Source organism: Odontesthes bonariensis, chromosome 10, assembly GCF_027942865.1.
Source record: "Odontesthes bonariensis isolate fOdoBon6 chromosome 10, fOdoBon6.hap1, whole genome shotgun sequence".
In the NCBI taxonomy this organism is placed as follows: Eukaryota; Metazoa; Chordata; class Actinopteri; order Atheriniformes; family Atherinopsidae; genus Odontesthes; species Odontesthes bonariensis.
Window position 1 is genome coordinate 30891091 of NC_134515.1, and position 23882 is coordinate 30914972.

The following is a 23882-nucleotide window of genomic DNA, read 5'->3' on the forward strand; positions in this document are numbered from 1 at the left end:
TGTACATACTATTTCTCATCAAACTGATTAAATTCAGTATATATACATCTGCCATATTACCACCCCTCAAAAATTCCTGCCCCCCTCTTGTCACCCCATAAATATTTTTCTAGATCCGCCCCTGGAACCTGAGGACTTCTGAGTCAGTGAGAAACAGGAGGGCACTGGATAAAAAACTCTAGGGAAACATTCATCACATCAGTCAGAATCTGAATTCCTTTTTATTGCCAAGTATGTTTTTACATACAAGGAATTTGTTATGGTGCAATGGCAATAAACAGAAGCCGACAAATACAGGTAGAGATAAATAAAGTGAACAAAAACACGAAATAAAACGAACAATGGTACCTAAGAGAAGAAAAAGCAGCCAGAGACAGTTTATCATGTAAGCAAATCCTTTAAAAAAGAAAATTGTATGTGTCATCAAAGGGTATTAGAAGCCCATCTTGTCCTGTGAGAAGGCTCATCATCGCAAGCTTGTCAGATCGTCTCGTCAGACGAAGTAAAGATAGACGCTCTTCGGCGCTGGCGAGACGTGATATACGTCACCAGCGCCGTCGGCAGGAAGCAGGACGAGCGGAGCAGACGCTCTGGTGATGATGGAGCTTGGTCCAAGGCGGTGGTGCCCGTCGTGATGACATCTGATATTTTGACGGGTCTCGGTGCATGTTTTTGCTCGCTTGACGCGCGATGTGATTGCGCATTGGAGTCAGACGCGCCCTCGGATGCTGGTTGCAGGTTTGCGGGCTTTTGGCTCGGAGCTCGGCCGTGCCGCAGCCGTGGGAGCTCCTGCAGGGAGCTAACAGCTCTGCTGGTTCGCTGCAGCACCACACGGAGTCCTGCGAGAAGATGGTGAGGCCTTGACGTCTGATCGGCGGCGCTCAGTGAGCAAATTCCAGGTACTGTCACTGGTGGCCGGTGCCGGTCTGCTTCCTGTCAGGCAGCCCCGGTACTGAAGGACCAAACTCTGACAGCTCATGCTCATGTGACATTGAGTCTGTCTTGTTTTGCTTTTCTTGTATTGTCTACTCTCATTCTAGCTGCTTTAGATGTGAAATCCCCCCCCCCCCCATTTTTTGTTTTTGTTTTTGTTTTTAAATGAACATATAAAGTTGTTAAATCTGTCTGGTTGAACAGCCTGCAGCTTCTCTTCGTTTGTGTGATTAATAAGCAAACAAAAGATTCGCAAAGTAGATAAACTAAATAGTTTGTTCAAAAGTCAAGTGTGAGACTTACTTCTTTTCTTAGTCAAATGTGACTTTAGAGGTTTCATGATGCTCTACTGATTTTCTGTTATTCACCCAGTTGTAATTTGTCTAATTGGGGAAAAGGAGATTATAATTGAACCAGGAAGCAACAAAAATGGACTTGTTGTTTTTTTTTTCATGTGAGTTGTATACAACAATGAATATATAGATAACACTGCCAGGCTTCCAGCTCAGTTGAATCTTTATTGAGATTCCATAGGAGCAAGGAGACACATAGATATAGAAGCATAGCAATAATGCAACAAAATATATTTATGGTAAGAGGAAAGAGGAAACATCTGACTGAGGGTCTGACTGAGTTTTTGGCTGTAATTTCCATAGTTCCATCAATAATTCCTGTCAATTAACAAACAATAAAAAATAAATTATAGTAATAATCTGCTCACAAAAAGAAAATTATTCACTTGCACTGTAAAACATATGAAGGCTGTGCAAGAAGACTGCTGAACCCCAAGAGATGCACTTGCAGAAACTGGTTTGGGAAAGTGCAAACACGGACAGGTGTTCATTTTGTATTCCGACTGTGTAGCATTCAGTCAGGGCAGCTGCCTCTGCTCTCACTCATGTGTATACTGTTTTTGTGGGAGAAAAGAAATTTACCCCTCACAAGATTTCCCAGTGAGATGTCAAAAGAGATCGTGTCCCGAATGAAGCAGACATAACAACTTGTGCCTGTTAGTTTCCTTCACTTTGTTGAATATGTTATATGTTGTATTCTTTTTTTTTTTTAAATGTTTATGTTTATGCATTTGGCAGATGCTTTTATCCAAAGCGAAATACAGGGAAAGGGTAAGGGGATCTTGCCTAAGGACTCCTAGTGGAGATAGTACCTTTCATGAAGGGGATTTGAACCCAGGTCACCCACATGAAAGGTGGCAATCTTATTATGTACTAAGTTGGTTGAGGTTGAAAAATATCAGATTTTTCCTTTGACAAGCTAAACAAGCTGTATGTGTGGGGTACAAATTAGTGAAGCAAATTATTTATTTTTTTGCTCTGCATTTGTTTTTATTCAAAGTTGAGGACAAACACTTTGTTGTGCTTTTATGTAGTTTTGGTCACAAAAGTCTCGTTTCCACTATGCAGTACGGGTCGGTTCGGAATGGTACGGGTCGGGTCGCTTTGGGGTCAGCTTGCGTTCCCACTGTACAAAGGGGACCCTCAGGGGTGGGCAGAGTGCGTGCCGACGCGTAAATAGCAAATAACGGAAAATAACAAATAACATCCATAATTTCGAACCACCTCCAAGCTTCTTCAGCTTAATGCGACACCGGCTCGCCGTCCAGTTGAAACCACTCTCTGCCATTTTTGCGGCAATCAGCTGGAAAACTTTTTCATTTCGCACAGCGCCATCGAGCTCCCGCTGCACAGCCTCCTCACCAACAACGAAGAGCAGAGCCTGGAACTGGTCCTGTGTGCTAGGTACCCCAAGCAGAAGGGTTATGAAAATGGTAACGTACAGTACGGATCGGTACACTTTCGTGGTAATGGAAACACTGAAATAAGCGAACCGTTCCGACCCGACCCGTACTGCATAATGGAAACACACGCCAAATAGGTTTAAGCCAAAGGTCCAGTGTGTAGATATATTGACATCTAGTGGCGCAAATTGCAGTCAACTGGAACCGCGCACCCTCAAGGCCCTCAACTTCCAAGAGTGTAGGAAAAACAGCGGTGTTATTTGCTGATTTTTAAAAAGGCAATTTATGTGAATAGATCGCTCTGAATGTCACACACAGGAACTTTAACAGATGTTAAACTAAAATAAACACATTGAATTATGAAAAAGGCACAGAATTGTCAACACAATGGCATCATCTTTGTCGCTGGTGGCGTCAGATCTCCTGTTGATGCTCATCTGTAATCTTGTCCACAGACATGGCGTCGCAGTTCCAGGTGTTCTCCTCTCCCTCTGTGTCCTCCAGTGCTTACTCTCGTTCAAAGAGGCTCAAAGTGGAGAACCCTGCCTGGGATGCGTCCAACCAGCTGGCGGACAGCAGCTACTACCAGCAGAGTCCATCCCAGGGAGTTGCAGCCTCCACCTCCGGGTCCAATTTCAACCTGGCATACAACTCCAACCAGGTGCACCCGGCTACGGCCGGCTCCCGGGAGCAGACAGTGGTGCGGGCAGCGGACAGTACAGGTAGCCTTCATGGACCTCCTTCCTCCTCGTCTTCCTCCTCATCCTCCAGTCGACGCATAAAGGATGCAGAGTCCTCCTCCCAGTCCTGCGACCTTTACCACAAGCAGTACAGCTTGAAGAGGAAGAGCGAGGAGGTGGACAGCAGCGACAGCGTGCAGATACTGGAGGAGCTCTCAGCCCCTGTGGTCTCCAACCGCACAGGTGGCGGAGGGGGAACCACCACCGCTCAGTCCATAGCACACTCCACCTCCACCACCAAGAGCAGCAACTCCCACAGTGAGGGCGACTACCAGCTGGTCCAACATGAGATTCTGTGCTCCATGTCCAACAGTTACGAGGTGCTGGAGTTTCTGGGACGCGGCACCTTTGGACAGGTGGCAAAATGCTGGAAGAGGGGCACCAATGAGATAGTGGCGATTAAGATATTGAAAAACCATCCTTCTTATGCTCGACAAGGCCAAATTGAGGTGAGTATGTTGTGCTGAAAATAACAAAAGCAGCAGTTTGGTTAAGCGTAAAGCTTTGGAAAGATCAAGGAAAGATGTCTAGAAATCTGTTCAATAGTTGTAGAATTAATGGCCAGAAGTTGCTTTGGAATGATCATGTTTTAAAAGTTTTTATTCAGTAGCAAAGTAATTCTGTGATAGCTGTCTCTATAGCCGCTTTCGGACAGAGCCGTTCTAAGAACGCAGTTATCAGAACTGTCCTACTCGAATTTCGTTCTGATAACTGTCCTTCTGTTTCAGTCTGCATTCGCACATGAGTCGGGAACTGATAGGGACTGATGCGCCGCGCGCAGCCGTCTGCGTCAGTGACTTGTTACGTTAGCCGTTTAGCGCCACATTCAACAACAAAACAGAACTCGGTAAAAGTAATTAGAGAAGAAAAAACACCACCAAGAAGCTAATATGGAGAGCGGGGAGGCCACCGTGTTCATGGTCTGCATGATGGTGATATTAATCATGGACGATCACATCAGGCGTCTAATATCGAGGCTGGAAGAGCTCACAGAGAGAGTCAGGAGATACTTTTTCATTTCATGAAGGAAGAAAGGAGAGCAGAGCGCTGCAGACAAAGGAGACAAGTGTAAGTTTAACTTATTAAACACCCGCAGGTTGTGTCCGTGTCCTATGAGGAAACATTTCAGCCGTGACAGCATGACAAGGGGCGGAGCTACCGACCACCAAACACCTACGTCAGATGCGTTCTATAGAAGCATGAAAAGACCCGACCTCGGAGAAGGAGCTAAATAGTTATAGGAACTGAGGGAGATGGCCCCGAGTTCCTGTATGTCTGAACACGGGAGAAAACGGCCCCGCGGATTAAAAGGTTATTAGAACTGCCAAAGGTTCCTACAGTCCGAAAGCGGCTTATATCAGTGGTTCCAGTCTTAATGCAAAGTGCTAATAACAAGACTTTGAGCAACAACTCAGTTTCTTACCTGATGTTCAATTCTAAGAACTTTCTGTTTCATTTAACACTCCCAGGAAATGTTAAGTTGTGCTGTACATCAGTTTCTGATCTAATCCACGTCTTTATTTCTCCTCGATTAATCCAATACATTTTCCAACATCACTGGTACACTTTACATTCCAATAAGATATAAAATATTATGCTATTTTTTTGGCCATTATTATTGCATATTCTCTGCACATAAAGTTTGGCCTGGAAATGTATGTATTTTTACCATGGATTTGGGTGTAGAAAGCCCCCAATAACAACAACACGGCACCAAAACGGACCCCCTCAACGCCCTGGCTGCGCCTAGAAATTCTGTCCATAAAAATTATGCACAGAATCAGTGACAAAGGGCAGCCCTGACGGAGTCCAACTCTCACAGGAAACATGTCCGACTTACTGCCGGCAATACGGACCAAACTCTGACACCGGTTATACAGAGACCGAACAGCCCATATCAAGGGGCTCCATACTCCCGGAGCACCCCCCACAAGAGTCCCCGAGGGATGCTGCAGAGGCGTGTCAACCAAGACAGCCCTACCACATCCAGAGCCTTGAGGAACTCGGGACGGACCTCATCCACCCCCGGAGCCTTGCCACCGAGGAGTTTTTTGAACACCTCGGCAACCTCAGGCCCAGAAATGGGAGGCCCCACGTCCGAGCCCCCCAACTCTGCTTCCTCATTGGAAGGCGTGTTGGTAGGATTGAGGAGGCCCTCAAAGTATTCCCCCCACCGACTCACGACGTCCCTAGTTGAAGTCAGCAGAGCCCCGCCCTCACCATACACGGTATTGACGATGCACCGCTTTCCACCCCTGAGCCGCCGGATGGTGGACCAGAAACTCTTCGAGGCCGTCTGGAAATCATTCTCCATGGCCTCCCCGAACTCCTCCCAAGCCCGAGTTTTTGCTTCAGCAACCGCCGAGGCCGCTTTCCGCTTCGGTACCCATCAGCTGCTTCCAGAGTCCCACTGGCCAAAAAGGCCCGATAGGACTCCTTCTTCAGCTTGACGGCTTCCCTCACCACTGGTGTCCACCAGCGGGTTCGGGGATTGCCGCCACGACAGGCACCGACCACCTTGCGGCCACAGCTCCGGTCAGCCGCCTCAACAATGGAGGCACGGAACATGGCCCATTCGGGCTCAATGTCCCCCACCTCCCCCGGGACATGGTTGAAGCTCTGCCGGAGGTGGGAGTTGAAACTCCTCCTTACAGGGGATTCCACCAGCCGTTTCCAACAGACCCTCACGATACGTTTGGGCCTGCCAGGTCTGCCAGCTTCCTCCCCCACCTGCGGAGCCAACTCACCACCAGGTGGTGATCAGTTGACAGCTCTGCCCCTCTCTTCACCCGAGTGTCCAGGACATACGGCCGGATGTCCAACGATACAACCACAAAGTCGATCATCGAGCTGTGGCCTAGGGTGTCCTGGTGCCAAGTGCACATATGGACACCCTTATGCCTGACCATGGTGTTCGTTATGGACAGTCCGTGACGCGCATAGAAGTCCAATAACAAAACACCACTCTGATTCAGATCGGGGGGGCCGTTCCTCCCAATCATGCCCTTCCAGGTCTCACTGTCATTGCCCACGTGAGCATTGAAGTCCCCCAGCAGGACGAGGGAGTCTCCTGGAGGAGCACTCTCCAGTGCCTCCTCCAGGAGAGTGTGTGGGTACTCTGAACTGCTGTTCGGTGCATAAGCACAAACAACAGTCAGGACTCGTCCCCCCACCCTAAGGCGGAGGGAGGCTACCCTCTCGTCAAACAATTTTGTTCTTCATAGGGGGTCTTATGAGCTGTTCTTTGTCTGGTCCCTCATCTAGGATCTGTTTGCCATGGGTGACCCTACCGGGGGCTTTAAGCCCCGAGCAACATAGCTCCCAGACTCATTGGGGCACGCAAACCCCCCCCCCCCCTCCACGGTAAGGTGACAGCTCATGGGGGGGCCCCTGTAAAGTGTATCTAATAAATTGGATTAAAATTGGGGGAATAATAATATATAGAGGCCTGAAAGCCATAATTATCACCAAAGCATGTTTTGTCCACCTTTGTGATGCTTTGTCATGCCTCAACTGTGACTGCATTCAATGTTTGTGGGTCGCTGGTTCTAGTAGTAGACTTCGGTGATGACATGTCACCTTCCTGGAGGGAGATCTTTACTCTGCTGAGTGTTATTATCCGCTGTTACTATTTTCTACTTTGAATGTGTTTTGTTAAACAGCTTAAAAACGTTTAAAATTCTGGTTTGTAAACCTGTGAGAGCATTCACAGTATAGTACAATATCTATCCAGTTAATCCATTAATCATCTATCCATTAATCAGCCATCCTCCTTTCCCTCTAGGTGAGCATTCTCAGCAGACTGAGCACGGAGAACGCTGACGAGTTCAACTTTGTCCGCTCGTACGAGTGTTTCCAGCACAAGAACCACACGTGCCTTGTGTTTGAGATGCTGGAGCAGAACCTATACGACTTCCTGAAACACAGCAAGTTCAGTCCTCTGTTGCTCAAGTGTATCAGACCCATCCTGCAGCAGGTAGCCACTGCACTGATGAAGCTGAAAAGCCTGGGACTGATACACGCCGACTTGAAGCCTGAGAACATCATGTTGGTCGACCCTCTCAGGCAGCCATACAGGGTGAAGGTCATTGATTTCGGCTCTGCTAGCCACGTGTCCAAAGCGGTTTGTTCCACCTACCTGCAGTCACGATATTACAGGTTTGGATCTTGGCCCAGAACTTCCAATTATTGCCCGATTGTATTTGTCCTGTGATCATGTCATCTACTGATCTGATGTAATTGCAGAGCTCCAGAGATCATTCTGGGTCTTCCTTTCTGTGAAGCGATCGACATGTGGTCTTTGGGATGCGTCATTGCTGAGCTGTTCTTGGGATGGCCCCTTTATCCCGGTGCCTCAGAGTACGACCAGGTCATCTGCAGCACTCGCATAAATACCATGAAGTGACTTTTACAGTCATGTGAAAATGAAAGTACACTCTCTTTTAAGTTAAATGTTTGACACATCAGGATTAGTGTTGTGCATGTTCACACTTTACAAGGGGTAGTCCAAAGTTCAGTTCAGACTGATTGAAACTGAATTTGTCCAAGTTCATAATTCACCATTTGAAATTCTGAACCACGTTCACAGTCCTAAAATGAAACGGTTCATGTTTATTTCTCGTTTTTTTTCATTAACTCCTATGAATTATCCCCTTTAAATGGTACATAGTACTGGAACATGGGCTCTGTGGTCATCTGATCAGATGCATGCACATCTCTGCATTTATCTAAGCCGTTTTGTCCTTAGAAGTCACATTAATTACATGTAGGGCTGGGAAACGATTAAAATTTTTAATCTCATAAATCAATTAATTGATAAAAAAATGTTTTAAAAAAAAATAATAAAACATGCGTTAATGCGCGATAAAATATTTATCGGCGTTAAATAATTAATGCGTTAACGCGATAATAACGAGTTAACTTGCCCAGCCCTAATTATATGATACTTGTCACAGAAATTCTGCTTCTGTCAAGCATAACTGGCTCTAAATGCGGAGCTCAATCAGTTTGCATTTCTCATACATCAGTTAAATCCATATATTTTTAAAACAGTACTCTGGTGCCAGTGGAGTAACAAATCAGCACTGTGCTCCACTACAATTTGGTCAAAGCAAATCCTGCCCATCACTTTACATTTAAAGTATGCAATCTTACCATTTAGTCTCCAGCCTGCCTTCCACTTGTCTCTTGTTTGTTGTCTCACTGTCTGCAAGGGGGCATTTTTGCACACTCATTAAAGCTTATTAGCCAGCAGAGGAACAGTGACAAATGTTTCAGTTGGACAGTCAACACTAACAAAGGATAAGGTAACTCTTTGCAGGTAAAAAAAAAATAAAAAATGCAACTTCACAACAAACAAAATATGGCCAAAAGAAACTAAGAAAACAGACAAGCAGCTGTGCATTTCTCTCACTTTATTCCATTCAGCAAACCACATTTAATAGTTTGATGTTTTTGTTCAGTTAAAGTTTTTGTTTTAATTTTTTTTTTTGCACAAGAGGATTTTGTGTTAATTGATTGGGTGGGTAGCAGCAGGTGGGAAGCTGCAGAGAAGTGTGTAAGACTACAACTCTGCATCCTGGTCTGAACCCTGGGTTGTCTTGTTTTAGGGTGACAAATAAATTTGTTCATATTTCTAGAAATGAGAGCCGCTCCTTCCAAAGTGGGATGGATGCCGTCTCTCCTCATCAGACCAGGTTTTCTCCAGAAAGATTGCCAATTATCTATGTAGCCCACGTTGTTTGCTGGACACCATCTAGACAACCAGCGATTGTAGGACGACATGCGACTATACGTGCCATCACTGGTCAGATTTGAAAGGGGTCCAGAGAAAACTACGGAGTCTGATATTGTTTTGGCAAAATTACACACCGATACAACATTAATTTTAGTGACCTCCGATTGGCGTAACCGGGTGTCATTAACGCCGACGTGAATAAATATTTTACCGTATTTATGTTTATCCTTAGCCAGCAGTTTTAAATAGGATTCTACGTAGCCATGCTAAGCTAGAGAACGAGACACACCGCTAAAAAGTGAGATTAAAGATCTGTAGGAGTGTGTTAGAACAGCTATAGAGTTAACTATGCAAAATTGTGTAAGTTATAGATAGAAATAAAGTGATTATCAGTAGTCCAAGAGGAGCAAGAAATACCACAGTACACAAGCAAGGTAACAGGAAGTGATGCAATACGTCTTACCGCAAAGCAAAGCGTCACAGCGATCCAGTGCCAGATATGATGTCACACATGGGAAGTCCAATCCACAAAGACCCCACCCCACAACTCACAGAGCTCAAAGGATCGAATGCTAACTTCCCAGCAAAAACTCTATGGCCCCTCTAGATGTTCTTTGCCACTTTGTCCTTAAGCGACTCTGCCAATAAAGAAGTGGCATATGTGCTTTACAAACAGTCCAATTGTGTGGCTAGACATTGTGACTGCCCTTAACTGCTATTGAGCACAAATAAGCACCACTGTCTATCACAAGGAGCACATCATTGTCACACTATGTTGCACTGGTTTCTCTCAGATTCGCTACATCTCCCAGACACAGGGCCTTCCCGCTGAGTACCTGCTCAGTGCAGGAACGAAGACCAGCCGCTTTTTCAACAGAGGCCCCGACTCGAGCTACCCACTCTGGAGACTCAAAGTAGGTAACGCCACTGATTTGAACCCAGAAAGAGAAAAAACCCAACATTTCTGCATGAACTATTTGTGCAGTACATAAGATGAGGACTTGATGTGGCTGTTTTCGGTCCTGCAGACACCCGCAGAGCATGAGGCAGAGATGGGCATCAAGTCAAAGGAGGCAAGAAAATACATCTTCAACTGTCTGGATGATATGATGCAGGTAACCTTTAAATTTCAGATTAACTGCTGCACTTCTGAAGTGTCATTTACACGTAATGTTGTCAAACTGTTTAGTTTAGACTCAGATCTGACTTTCAGCAGCCACATCAAAGCTGTCACCAAGGCAGCTTTCTACCACCTCAGAAACATCAACAGAATTAAAGGTTTCCTCTCCCAAAAAGACCAGGAGAAACTCATCCATGCATTCATCTCCAGTAGACTCGATTACTGTAATGCTCTTTCAACTGGACTTCCCAAAAAGAGCATTAAACATCTGCAGCTCATCCAAAACGCTGCTGCTAGAGTTTTAACCCAGACTAAGATCTAAACACATCACACCAGCTTTAAAATCTTTACACTGGCTTCCAGTCAGTCACAGAATAGATTTTAAAAGCCTGCTGATGGTTTACAAATCCCAGAACGGTTTAGGCCCAAAATACATCTGTGATATGTTCAGAGAATATAAACCCAGCACAGCTCTTAGATCCAAGGACTCAGATCAGCTGGTCCAGTCCAGAGTCCAGACTAAACATGGAGAAGCAGCATTTAGCTGTTATGCTGCAAACAAGTGGAACAAACTGCCAGTGGAGATTAAACTTTCACCAAATGTAGAGATTTTTAAATCCACGTTAAAAACATTTTTCTCATGTGTCTATACATGAAATCTGTCGGGTATCTTTTAAATTATCTAGACCGTTGCTTGTTTTTAATCATTTTAAATAATTTTAATCATTTTATTTGTTTCTTTTTATATTCTTTTATGTATTCTTAATGCTTCTTCCACTCTCTGCTGTAATGCTTTTATTTTATGTAAAGCACTTTGAATTGTTTTTTTACATGAAATGTGCTATACAAATAAACTTGACTTGACTTACATTTAATATATTTATGGATACAAATTCGCGTAGATGGTGTGTGACAAACACTAACCCTCCCGCAGGTGAACATGACGACCCTGGAAGGCACCGACATCCTGGCAGAGAAGGCCGACAGGCGGGAGTTTATAGACCTGCTGAAGAAGATGCTGACGCTCGACGCAGACAAAAGGATCACACCCATGAAGACGCTGAACCACCCTTTTGTCAACATGACACACCTGCTGCACTTCCCTCACAGCTCACAGTAAGGAAAACAGAGAGGCTTCTCACAGGGAAGAATTAAGAAGCGTTGCAGCTCCAGAAATCCAGGGCTGCTCCTGTCTGATGATTCTTATGCTGCTATTTTAACTCAACAGTGTGAAGTCTTGCTTCCAAAACATGGATATATGCAAACGCAGATGCAGCACCTTTGAGAATGGGAAAACCATGTTTGCCAGCACCAACACCCCAAGTGCAGCCACCAACCTCACTGTCACATTCAGTAGCCAACTGAACCAGCACAATCAGGTGAGAGCATGGTGTCCTATTTGTTGTCCTGATTTTGGCAGTTTTGTGCTTCAACCCTGCACACGCTCATTTCTATCTGTAGAATCTGATTCACCAGTTTCTTCTTGGGTATGAAAGATTGCCTTCAGTTGTGGAAGAGTGACATTACAACGTTGAAGGGTAATATTTCTGAGTATTGTAGTTCCGTGTTCATGAAAACTTCAGCAACACTAATCTTTTTTATTTGTTTTAATTGGGATCTTCATCACATTATAGTTGTTCTCAAGTTACTGAGTTCACTTTGAAAGGAAGATAGATTCTTGAAAAAAGACTCAATATCACAATTATAAAGGCATCAATCATGCCAGGTGTCCAAGGAACAGTGGGCATGGTTACATGCACACTTAAGTTGAGCTATGGTTGCATCTGGACTTGGCTATTTGATTTGACCACTGTCCTCATCCCGGTATACATGCATGGGAGAGGCACAACAGGAGGTGGAAGTACAGGCCTTTTCTGCCCTCTGTGATTATGGGAAACGCTAACTCGCTACAAAACAAGTGTGATGAGCGAGAGCAGTTTGATCTGTCTGTCTGAGTCCTGGCTGAACAACAACACAGCAGACTCATGTGTGGACATACCCAGCTTCACAGCCGTACGAGCGGATCGAGACCTGAGTACGAGCGGTAAGCGCAAAGGCGGGGTTGTTGTCCTGTTTTTTTTAAACATGCTGTCCAGACATTGAACTGCTGTCAGCTGGTTTCCGTGCGTTCTATGCGGCCAGAGAGTTACAGTCGTTGTTGTTTACATTCCACCAAGGGCGGCACCTACAACAGCATGTGACGTCATTCATGACGCCGGTGCTAGGATACAGACCCAGCATCCTGAGGCATTCATTGCAATCACAGGGGATTTCAACCACATCTCTCTATCCTCTGGCCTGACTGGCTTTGTACGATATGTGGACTGTCCAACACGGGGAGAAAGGACATTAGATCTGTTCTATGCTAACGTGAAGGAGGCTTAAGGCTCTCGCATGGTTGCTGCCAGCAGTGTTGATGGCGTCACGATTTTGTGCCGGCTATTTATAGTGGCGCGAGTCGATGCGCCAGTAGATGCAATCTTCTCTGTCACAGAGGTGTCGCTGCTACGTGAAGGTTACCGCTAACTACTCTACAACGACGAAAGTGGAGAAGAAAACAATGCCACTGTCAAGAGCAGGAACACTGTCATCAATGATACTGCTGCAGTATCTGAAAGATGAAATGCTTAGAACCTTGCCGGCGAAAAGAAGACGAAAGAGAAGATGGGATGTTCGCCCTCGGCATGAGGACCAACGTGAACTGGGTGAATTCACTGTCCTCGTTAAACCAATGAGTCTCTGCCCTCTTCTTTGCTTTCACGTATCTGTCCCGTAGCTTCTTCCACACTCTCTTACAGAACTCTCCCTCTTTCCCCAAAGTTCTGCCAATCTCTGTCCACAAGTTTTGGGAGTTTACGTGCTCCCTGTGCTGTTTCACTGCAGTTTCGTACAGGTGCCTGTACAAAAGCACCTCCTCATTAAGCCTGGTCTCAAATTGGTCCATCCGGTTTGTCGTTCTCAAAGTTACAAAATTCGACTGGTGCACGACAACGCGCTGTGCCACCTTTACATGGCGCACGCCAGGCCTGAAACGTCATTTTGACGTCACGGGCCGCCCGTGCCGTGAGCAACGCATAAACTATAAATCCAGCTTTACAGGGCAGTGTCTATTCCACCACTGGGTAGATCTGATCACAGGATGGTCTATCTACAACCCCCATACAGACCTTATGTACAAAGACTTCTTGTTACTACTAGATCTTTCAGGAAGTGGTCACCAGAGGCAAGTGATGTATTGGGAGACTGACTGCTTTGATGTCACAGACTGGGCTGTACTGCTGGAGGAAGAAGAAATGGACATTGACATGGATAGGAGGGTCAGCACCATCACAGACTACATTAACTTCTGTAGGGACACTGTGATTCCAGTGAGGACCTTAAGGTGCTATCCAAATAATAAACCAGATCACAAGTGACATCCAAGACCTCCTGAACCAGAAAAAGGAGGGTGTTCCAGAATGGGGATGGAGAAAGGCGGAGGAGTGTACAACAGGAGCTTAAAAAGACAAGTTAAAGACAAGCTAAGGTGGAGTACAAGAGAAAGGTAGAGAGACAGCTGGAGAACAATGGGCCTCATGCAAGAACATTTTTGTATTTTTATTCTAAATTTCTCTTACTTTTTTTCGTACGAAGGTCTCGTACGAAAACGCCACGTCAGATTCAACAAATGCTCTTAACTTCGGAAAAAGTGTGTAAACAACCTGCATAAATGATGAATGCCACCCGTGCGTATTTAAGTGCACGTACACGAGGATAGTAAATTTGCATACTCCACGCCTAAAATAATACCATATAAGGCTACACTTCCTCTCTCCTGTGCCAGGAAGTGTTGAGTGTTGAGTCATGAGAATGGCATCAAGGCACAAAAAGAACAACTTTATGGGCTCTGAGATTGAAGTTCTGCTTTCAGAGATCCAAAAAGGAAAATCTGTCATTTTTAGCAGTGCCAGCAGTGGAATTATGGGACCTTATAAAGCAAAGAAGTGGGAAGCAATTGCGAGCGCTGTTAATTCCGTGTCACCTGAAGTTCGTAGTTCGTAAGTAAGTCACCAAAATAAAGAAGAAATGGTTTGATTTTTAAAAAACAAAAAAAAAAAGTCTTCTGGCCAGGCGCTCGATGCGGCAGAAGGCCAGAATAATCTGGCATGCCTTCTCTGGGCTATAGAGCAGTTTGCCCCCCGCTGTATCGAGACACATCCATCTGGCTCACTAGTGCGCTCCACAACGGCACGAATGCTTTGATGCGTATATGTGTGCAGTCTATTGCTCCGATTATGTTTGGCAGTCCAGCCAAGGCTTGAAAGTACCGCTTAATTTGTACTTGTTGGACAGCGGTGTATGGGAATTTGATGTACCATGGGTGATAAACTGATGAGAGTTTTGATGACCAAGGGGAGCGCACGACTCACAGAGGACTGAGACACATCCGATCTGTCTCTCTCGTAAATTCTGTTCGTACCTGAAAAGAAAACTTAAGATATGAAAAAATTGGTGAATGCGCAAATCAAATTCTCTTAAATCACTCGTATGGATGATTTAAGAACAAATCTGTTCGTACGAACAGTTGTTGCATGAGGCCCAATAACACCAAGGAGGTGTGGAGGGGCATGAGGACCATCACTGGATACAGACTGAAGAACTCTCAGTCTGTGGAAGGTAATGTGGACAGAGCCAATACTTTCAACCAATATTACAACAGGTTTGATAGTGTGGCTTTTTCCACCTCTGCCGCTGCTCATTCCACCACCACTACAGCCCGCTCCCTCTATACTGCTTCCACTGCCCAGCTGTACTTCCACCTCAATGGCAACTTGCATTGCCAAACCTCCTCCTCTGCCTGACTGCACCTCCAGCTCTGCAGCAACTCTCACCAACAGCCTTCAATTCAATTCAATTCATTTTTATTTATATAGCGCCAAATACAACAAATGTCATCTCAAGGCACTTAGATAATAAAGTCCAATTCAAGCCAATTGGAATTCAATTAATTGGAATCATAATTATTCATAAAGTAATCCAATTCGTTCATATAGAGCCAATTCAAAAACAATTTCCTAGCTAAGAAAACCAACAGATTGCACTGAAACTTTGTTTTCGGTCCAATCTCCCGTCGTGAGCGTGCCTGAGGCGACTGTGGAGAGAAACGACTCCCTTTTAACAGGAAGAAACCTCTGGCAGAACCAGACTCAGGAAGGGTGGCCATCCGCCTCGACCAGCTGGGGTTTGAGAAGACAGAAAGGGGGGGTGTACCTGTTGGAACAGGGAAACACAAGTTAATGACCACAATAATGTCACATGTACATAATGTCATTTGAGAAATTGAACAGGGGAAATAGAGAGTAAAGTGAGGAACGGTGTGACAGATGAGCCCCCCAGCAGTCTAGGTCTATAGCAGCTTAACTATGGGATGTTTCAGGATCACCTGAGCCATCCCTAACTATAAGCTTTATCAAAAAGGAAAGTTTTAAGCCTGGTCTTAAAAGTGGAAAGGGTGTCTGCTTCCCGGACATTTACTGGCAGCTTATTCCACAAGAGAGGGGCCTGATAACTGAAGGCTCTGCCTCCCATTCTACTTTTAGAAACTCTGGGAACCTCAAATAAACCTGCAGTTTGGGAACGAAGTGCTCTGTTAGGAAATATCTTACAATGAGATCTTTAAGATATGCGGGAGCTCGGTCATTAAGAGCTTTATATGTGAGGAGAAGAATCTTAAATTCTATTCTGAATTTAACAGGGAGCCAATGAAGAGAAGCTAAAACTGGAGAAATATGATCTCTCCTGTTAGTTCTCATCAGAACTCTGGCTGCAGCATTTTGGATCAGCTGAAGGCTTTTCAGAGAATATGTGGGACAGCCCAATAATAAAGAATTACAGTAGTCCAATCTTGAAGTAACAAATGCATGAATTAGTTTTTCTACATCACTCTGAGACAGGATGTTCCTGATTTTAACAATATTACGAAGGTGAAAGAAGGCAGTCCTAGAAACCTATTTTATATGCGAGTCAAATGATAAATTCTTGTCAAAAATAACTCCAAGGTTCCTCACTGTAGAACAAGAAGCCAAGGAAATACCATCTAGAGTAACTATATAGCTAGATAATTTCTCCCTGAAACGCTCAGGTCCAAAGATAACGACTTCAGTTTTGTCTGAATTTAGAAGCAGACAGTTCTGAGTCATCCAGGTCTTTATGTCTTTAAGACATGCTTGTAGTCTGACCAACCTATTGGGTTCATCTGGTTTTATAGATAAGTACAGCTGAGTATCATCAGCTCAGGGACTCAGTTGTATAAATCTGGCTCAGGAAAGAATTATATTTCGGGGCTCTTAATTCTAATGGATTAATCTAAGAGACATATATTTTTTTTGTTATGTTATGTATGCCAATAAAATGAATAAATAAATAAAAAGCGAATTAAAACAAATGTATTTAATCAAAGTGGTTTGTGCCATGGATCCATCACCATGCAAGTTTAGCAAAAGTTGATTTATTTCTGTTGTGAACTTGAAGAAGTTTATCAGAACTATGTGTGTTGCAACAAACAATGTGAGAAAACAGAAAATTCTCGAGAAAACACAGTGCAGCAGTAATAAGGTGGAAACACACGGGAAATAAGACTTGTGTTCTTCAGTCTATTGCCCCTGTCCATGCTGGGAAGCAGCTTTTCACCCTATATTAAAAACATGATAAAAGATTGTCATCTATTGGGATTGGCAGTTTGTCTGTAAATTAACCCCAACTTCTGTGTGTCAGTTAAATCACTTGCAGCCACATGTAGTTGAATTCATTTGTGGGAATGGTTGCTATGCCAACATTTAAAGCTTAATAATGGTCATTTTCTGTATAATGTGTTTTTCAGATGGCCTCTGCAGGAGGCCAGTCCCTGTCCCTCAGCAGTAACGTCCCGCTGCTCAACTATCAACCTGGCCTCTACCAGCAGGCCACTATCAACATCCCCAGTTTGACCCAGCAGGGCGTTCCTCTGCAGACCAGACCAACCCAACTGTGTGCCCAGACCGAACCCTTCCAGCAAACACTCATTGTTTGCCCTCCAACCATCCAGGGTGAGAACACAGGAACAATTGAACCCATCAGCAACTGTGTACCCCACATTAATAACCAATAAAAAGCATGCATGGTGCAATCTGCCTTTGTTTTTAACACTTAGGTCTTCAAACCTCCAATAAGCCATCGGGTTACCCTGTCAGAATGGACAACTCGGTACCTTTTGTCCCTCAGAACCAGTCCTCCCAGTCTCTTCACATCCAGCCCAGTATGCTTACACAGGTAGGAGTTACTGCCAGACCCCCAGAGCTCAGCCTCAGTGGAATTGTATTGAATAATAAGTACATGTATCCAGCTAATGGACTTCAATACAACCTGACATAAGCATATTTCACTTTTTTTTTTTTCCATGTCAGAGGGAAAATTGGGCTAAATTTGACAAAAACTTGCCAGAAATAAACATTATTTGGAAATACAAAGAAGGTCTTTGTGGGTCATATGTTGGCAAATTTGGGGGGGTCTGTCATTTTGTGCTTGGATTACTTTTCTCTTTAAAATCATGACTCTCAGTTTGATTGAGAATATCAGGTAATGCTGGGAAAATTCCTCATCCAAAGTAAACACTCGGTCTTCTTTAGGATTCAGTAGAAGTATTTTTAAAGTCTGATTTCATGCCAAAAAATAGCCTGCACTCAGGCTATACTCCCAGTCTGATTGAGAATATCAGGTAATGCTGGGAAAATTATTTTTAAAGCCTGATTTCATGCAAAAAAATTAAATATAGCCTGCACTCAGCCTGCAATCAGAGGTACTTGTGGGCTGCTGCTTGTCCGTAAAAATGCCATTTTCCCCTTCACTCTTTCTGTCAGGCCTCCTTTGGCCACCTGCTGGAAGGCAGCCTGAACAGAAGCAGGTATACAGCATTTAGGTTCAACTGCTGGTCAGGCTCAGGGGTTGAAGCCTCGGGGTCTCATTGCCTCAGTATACCTCCAGTCTCCTCTTTCTTCATTCCTCCCTCTGCTGTTTATCCCAAAGTTGAGCAGCAGAGAACTTTTTTCTTTCCTATGTGTTTTTTAAAAAAAGAGCGAGCTCTTGAAAAGTTTGGTTGAATATCTGAGGCTTCTTGCCTCAGAGTTGTGCAAACTATTTTCATACCAATATTTCATGACAGTCTTTTGGAGATTTATTTTTCATGCTTCTGCAACATACCTGTAATTTCAATAGAAGATGCTGTTGTTTTTTTTGATCAGTTATCTCCCTGAATTTTAACTAAACACTAACTATTCAAAGTGTTTGCAGTCACTTTAGCCATGTCGCACATTTATGAAATGTTCCAGAAATGTTCTGAAGGGATGGCATGCACGCAAGGAGAGGAGTCTGCATTATTCACTTTGGACATTTTCCCCACAGCCCCAGGTTAAAATCCCGGAAAGATCAGCGGTTGATACAGTGCGTGCACGTAGCTTCCACAGCTTTTGCTGTACGTTTAGAGACACGCAGTTTTGATATCAGCATCAGGAGCCTTATCTACTCATCTCAGCGTGTTGTAAAGAACAAACAGCAATTTCCACAAAGCAGTTTACATATCACGGCCTACCTCCTGTGCACTTGAGGCAGACATTTCCCCGCACCCCCTCCCTCACATTTCCAGCTGTGAAAGCACATCTCCAGCAAAAAGCCTCCCGCTGTACAGTGCATGTGTGAACATAAACTGCGAGAAAAAAAGTTTCTGACGTTCTCCTGAAATTTTTTTGTGCTCTTGTGTGTAAAGAAAAAGGAAGGTTTTTCAAGAGATCATCTTTAACTGCATGTACCCTGGAGTTTTGACCAACAGCATCTTAGAGCAATGCTCATCATTTCACATTATTCCACTTATTAGCAGGAGGAGTTCATGTGCTGAGGAAAGTAGCTGCTGTATGAAGCGGTGACATGCAGAGAAAGAGCTGCTGTAAGACGTTGATATTAACAACGCATCATTTGTATTATTAGCACATTAACAAATGAATCAGAAGTCCTTTAGATAATTCATCATTCATTTATTTATTGTTTAAACAAAAATACATCGTTATTTTGTTCCTAGGAAAAAAAAGAATATTGAATTTGTTCTTCACAGAATAATAAATGCCATCCATCAATTCAATTCATTTTTATTTATATAGCGCCAAATACAACAAATGTCATCTCAAGGCACTTAGATAATAAAGTCCAATTCAAGCCAATTAGAATTCATCCATCCATTTTCTATACCGCTGAATCCGTCGGTCGGGTCGTGGGGGGGTTGGAGCCTATCCCAGCGGTCAATGGGTGAGAGGCGGGGTACACCCTGGACAGGCCGCCAGTCCATCACAGGGCCACACAGAGACAAACGAGACAAACAACCATACACACTCACACTCACTCCTAAGGACAATTTTAGAGACACCAATTAACCTAACATGCATGTTTTTGGACAGTGGGAGGAAGCCGGAGTACCCGGAGAGAACCCACACATACACGTGGAGAACACGCAAACTCCCCACAGAAAGGCCCCAGCTGGGAGTTGAACCTGGAACCTTCTTGCTGTGAGGTGACAGTGCTAACCACCCAAATGGAATTCAATTAATTGGAATCATAATTATTCATAAAATAATCCAATTCGTTCATATAGAGCCAATTCAAAAACAATTTCCTAGCTAAGAAAACCAACAGATTGCACTGAAACTTTGTTTTCGGTCCAATCTCCCGGCCTGAGCGTGCTTGAGGCGACTGTGGAGAGAAACGACTCCCTTTTAACAGGAAGAAACCTCTGGCAGAACCAGACTCAGGAAGGGTGGCCATCCGCCTCGACCAGCTGGGGTTTGAGAAGACAGAAAATTGGGGGGAAAAAACACTGTAACACCATTCAAAGGATATCTGTTGGAACAGGGAAACACGAGTTAATGACCACAATAATGTCACATATACATAAAGAGAGTAAAGTGAGGAAAGGTGTGACAGATGAGGCCCCCCAGCAGTCTAGGCCTATAGCAGCTTAACTATGGGATGTTTCAGGATCACCTGAGCCATCCCTAACTATAAGCTTTATAAAAAAGGAAAGTTTTAAGCCTGGTCTTAAAAGTGGAAAGGGTGTCTGCTTCCCGGATATTTACTGGCAGTTTTTATTCCACAAGAGAGGGGCCTGATAACTGAAGGCTCTGCCTCCCATTCTACTTTTAGAAACTCTGGGAACCTCAAGTAAACCTGCAGTTTGGGAACGAAGGGCTCTCTTAGGAAAATATCTTATGAGATCTTTAAGATATGATGGAGCTCGGTCATTTAGAGCTTTACATGTAAGGAGAAGAATCTTAAACTCTATTCTGAATTTAACAGGGAGCCAATGAAGAGAAGCTAAAACTGGAGAAATATGATCTCTCCTGTTAGTTCTCATCAGAACTCTGGCTGCAGCATTTTGGATCTACTGAAGGCTTTTCAGAGAATATGTGGGACAGCCCAATAATAAAGAATTACAGTAGTCCAGTCTTGAAGTAACAAATGCATGGAAGTGTCATCATCTTCCGCTTCTCCGGTGGTCGGGTCGCGGTGGCAGCAGCTTAATCAGAGAAACCCAGACATCCCTGTCCCCGGCCAACAGAATAATAAATTCACCGTTCGGATTTTCTTCCTACAGTTTTATACATTTATTGGTTAAGAATTAAGTAAGTAGCTGAATTGTCGAAGAAGTGTAAACCACTGGTTTGTGAAATGAGTAGTTTGGCTTTTTCAATCAACGTTCTGAAGTTGTCTTTAAGATGTTTGGCGCCCCCTGGTGGCAGACAGCAGTGCACACTGTATTTCTGCCTGTTCATTCTTCTCAAACTAACTCATTTGATATTCAGGTTATGGACCCTCTTTGGTAACCCTCATTGCAGGTCTCTATGACATGACCGACTGACATCATGTTTTTTGAAGCTTGGTTTGGTATTTTATTGCTTCTTGAGTCGCTTTCAGCGCAGCTACTTTTTCACACTTACTGGGAATAGACCTAGAAACAGCGTTTTCCAAAGCTTTTTTACGGGACACCTGCTGGATGTCTCTGTACAGATCAGAGACAGAAGTGTTTTTGTTTAGTTTTTTTTAATGCATGTGCTCACACCATCTTTTCTCTCTGTGTGAGAGTCCCTGAAATACTCTTCAGGACTTCTGCTCTACTCTTGGTGATAGACTGCACTTTGAATCTGTTTTTATTCGTGTGACTGTACAGCAGGGCTGGCCAACAGGAACACAGCAGATCCTCATCCCTTCAACATGGCAGCAGATGCCTGGAATGTCCATCCACAACCCGGGGCAGGCCGTGGTGACTAACTCACTGGGAGCTACAGTATCTGACAGCCAGCAAGCTCCTGGATGGAGGTGGGTTCAGCCTAACATCTCTTCTTGGATATCCAGCAAAGGTAGCTGATCATTCTCATGGAAGTGTCAACTCCTTTTTTCAGGGGTCATCATGGCAGCCAGTATGATGGCACCAGCCAGCAGGAGTGTGGCGTCGGCCGTCACACCTCCACACAAAACCACAACCCAGGGGCCACTCATACAAGATCCCAACAGGGCAAAAGAACGAAAGCTCGACATCCTGAGAACAGAGCAAGGTATCTCATCTGGCTTTCACACAGTCACATTTTATAATGAATGTTTGATAGTTATTTATAGAAAAGAAATCTGTAAGTTCGGCTGTAAAAGGCAAAAATCTCAGAGCAGATTTGTGACCAACATAACTATTGGGTCATCTGTGTCTGTTTCTGCAGTTTGGGAAACCCTTAGCCCATTAAATGCCCTCTGGACACGCCCACAGACAGATACATATTATCAGATCTTAACAGTTTGTTCAAAATATTTTGTTAGGTTTTCTATTTTTTATTTTTTTTTAAATTTAAAAGGGTTTTTTTTTTTTTGGGTACTAGTGGCCATCATTTGTCAGTAGGTGGACAGGAAAGGGGACGGAGAGAGTGGCGGCTGACATGCAGAAAAGAGCGCCCAAACTGGGACTCGAACCTGGGCCATTGAAATTGACATCTGGGCAAAGGTCCCTGGACTCAGTGCTCAGTGCCCCCCCACCCCACCCCCAAACAGACCCTTTAGATTAATTTCCATTTGTAACAAAGCAGTGAGAGTGTGTCATTCTCCCCTCCCCTCCAGGGTGGTGTCGTCAGTGAAATCTGCTGCCGCTGTGGTCCACAAGACTTCTTTTCCTGGTGACCAGTCTCAGCCCATCGTTATCTCTGACACACCAAGTCCTGCCGTCAGCATCATCACCATCCACAGTGACTCAGAGGATGAGGATGACGCGAAGGTCCCTGCTGCCTGGTGAGCTCCTGTTTCAGCAACATTGTATTAGATTATCTTGGGCAGTGACTCTTCCAGCTGTATTAAACACTTTTTTTTTCATTAAATTCTTCTCTTTTCCTTTCTTAAAGGGATAGTTCGCCTCTTTTGACATGAAGTATGACATCCCATATTAGCAATATCATTTTTGAACATTTTCTTACCCCCTGCTGCGTCCTGTGAGCCGAGTTCCAGCTGAGTTTTGGCGTTGACGAAGGTAGTCCGGCTAGTTGGCCGAAAATAAAGCGTTTTGCTTCTCAAAACAATATGTGTTCAAAAGAGAAATCCATCCAGAAAAAGTCAGACCTCACAATCGCTTGGCGCTATTTCTCTCTCCCTTCGTATCACTACGGGCTGTGTAAACTGTGCAGACCGAAGAGCAGACCGAGCACTCCCCTGCTTCCGAGCAGTAAACACCGTAACAGGCGCGGCTATCGCTAGGTGGCTGAACGCATTGATATGAAGGGAGGCAAAAATAGCGCCAAGCGATTGTGAGGTCTGACTTTTTCTGGATGGACGATTTTGTGATGCAAATGTATTACTCTTTTGAACGCATATTGTTTTGAGAAGCAAGACGCTTTATTTTCGGGACCCCAGCCAACTAGCCGGACTACCTTCGTGGACGCCAAAACTCGGCTCACAGTACGCAGCAGGGGGTAAGTCAATGTTCATAAATGATATTGCTAATATGGGATGTCATACAGCTTCATGTCAAAAGAGGCAAACTATCCCTTTAACAAGCAGGGTTTAGCTTATGCTGAAGCTTTTGCCTATTTTTCTTATGTTGTGTTCTGAAATTAGCTTTTTTGTTCTTGTTGGGATTTCTAGAATATCTTTATGTTTTCCAAACTGTCTTTTTTTGTCATTGGCTTTGTTGTTGTGTTTTTGGTTTTGTTGTGTTTTTCAATCTCCAGGCCACACTTAGAATCATGTCTCTTTCCCCTTTTTGGAGAGGTGAAGCCATCATTTGCACTACTCTTATTTTCTGCTGCAGCTCTGGAGGGAGGACGAACGTAATCAGTTGTGTGACGGTGCACGACTCTCATGACTCCGACTCCTCTACCAGCAGCCCCCTGAGTCCCAAAACCAGTACAGAACCCTGCAAGTCTCTGGCCATCATCATGCCATCTGTGAAGACTCAACCTGAAGAGAGCTCAGCCCACAAAGCTGCAGCAGCTGCAGGTCCTCAGAAATTCACGCTGACATTTGATAGAGTTCCATCTAAAAAGAATACCCCGATGTTCTGCACACTAC

At 44.3% G+C, this 23882-nt stretch overlaps 1 protein-coding gene across 4 annotated transcripts in view; it reads left to right on the forward strand.

Moving 5' to 3' along the window:
* The first annotated feature begins 569 nt into the window (after positions 1–569).
* Positions 570–23882, forward strand: part of hipk1a (homeodomain interacting protein kinase 1a) — a 28022-nt gene continuing 4709 nt past the window's right edge. For 3 of the 4 annotated variants that reach the window (XM_075475244.1, XM_075475247.1, XM_075475246.1), the window contains exons 1-14: positions 570–899; positions 3145–3878; positions 7214–7587; positions 7675–7798; positions 9961–10080; positions 10195–10281; positions 11221–11402; positions 11515–11665; positions 17146–17350; positions 17455–17573; positions 21511–21659; positions 21743–21895; positions 22443–22610; positions 23623–23810. In XM_075475244.1, coding sequence (XP_075331359.1) covers positions 3147–3878; positions 7214–7587; positions 7675–7798; positions 9961–10080; positions 10195–10281; positions 11221–11402; positions 11515–11665; positions 17146–17350; positions 17455–17573; positions 21511–21659; positions 21743–21895; positions 22443–22610; positions 23623–23810 — 2752 coding nt within the window. In that variant the 5' untranslated portion in view covers positions 570–899; positions 3145–3146. The remainder of the gene's footprint in view (positions 900–3144; positions 3879–7213; positions 7588–7674; positions 7799–9960; positions 10081–10194; positions 10282–11220; positions 11403–11514; positions 11666–17145; positions 17351–17454; positions 17574–21510; positions 21660–21742; positions 21896–22442; positions 22611–23622; positions 23811–23882) is intronic. The other variant, XM_075475245.1, reaches the window with a different exon arrangement.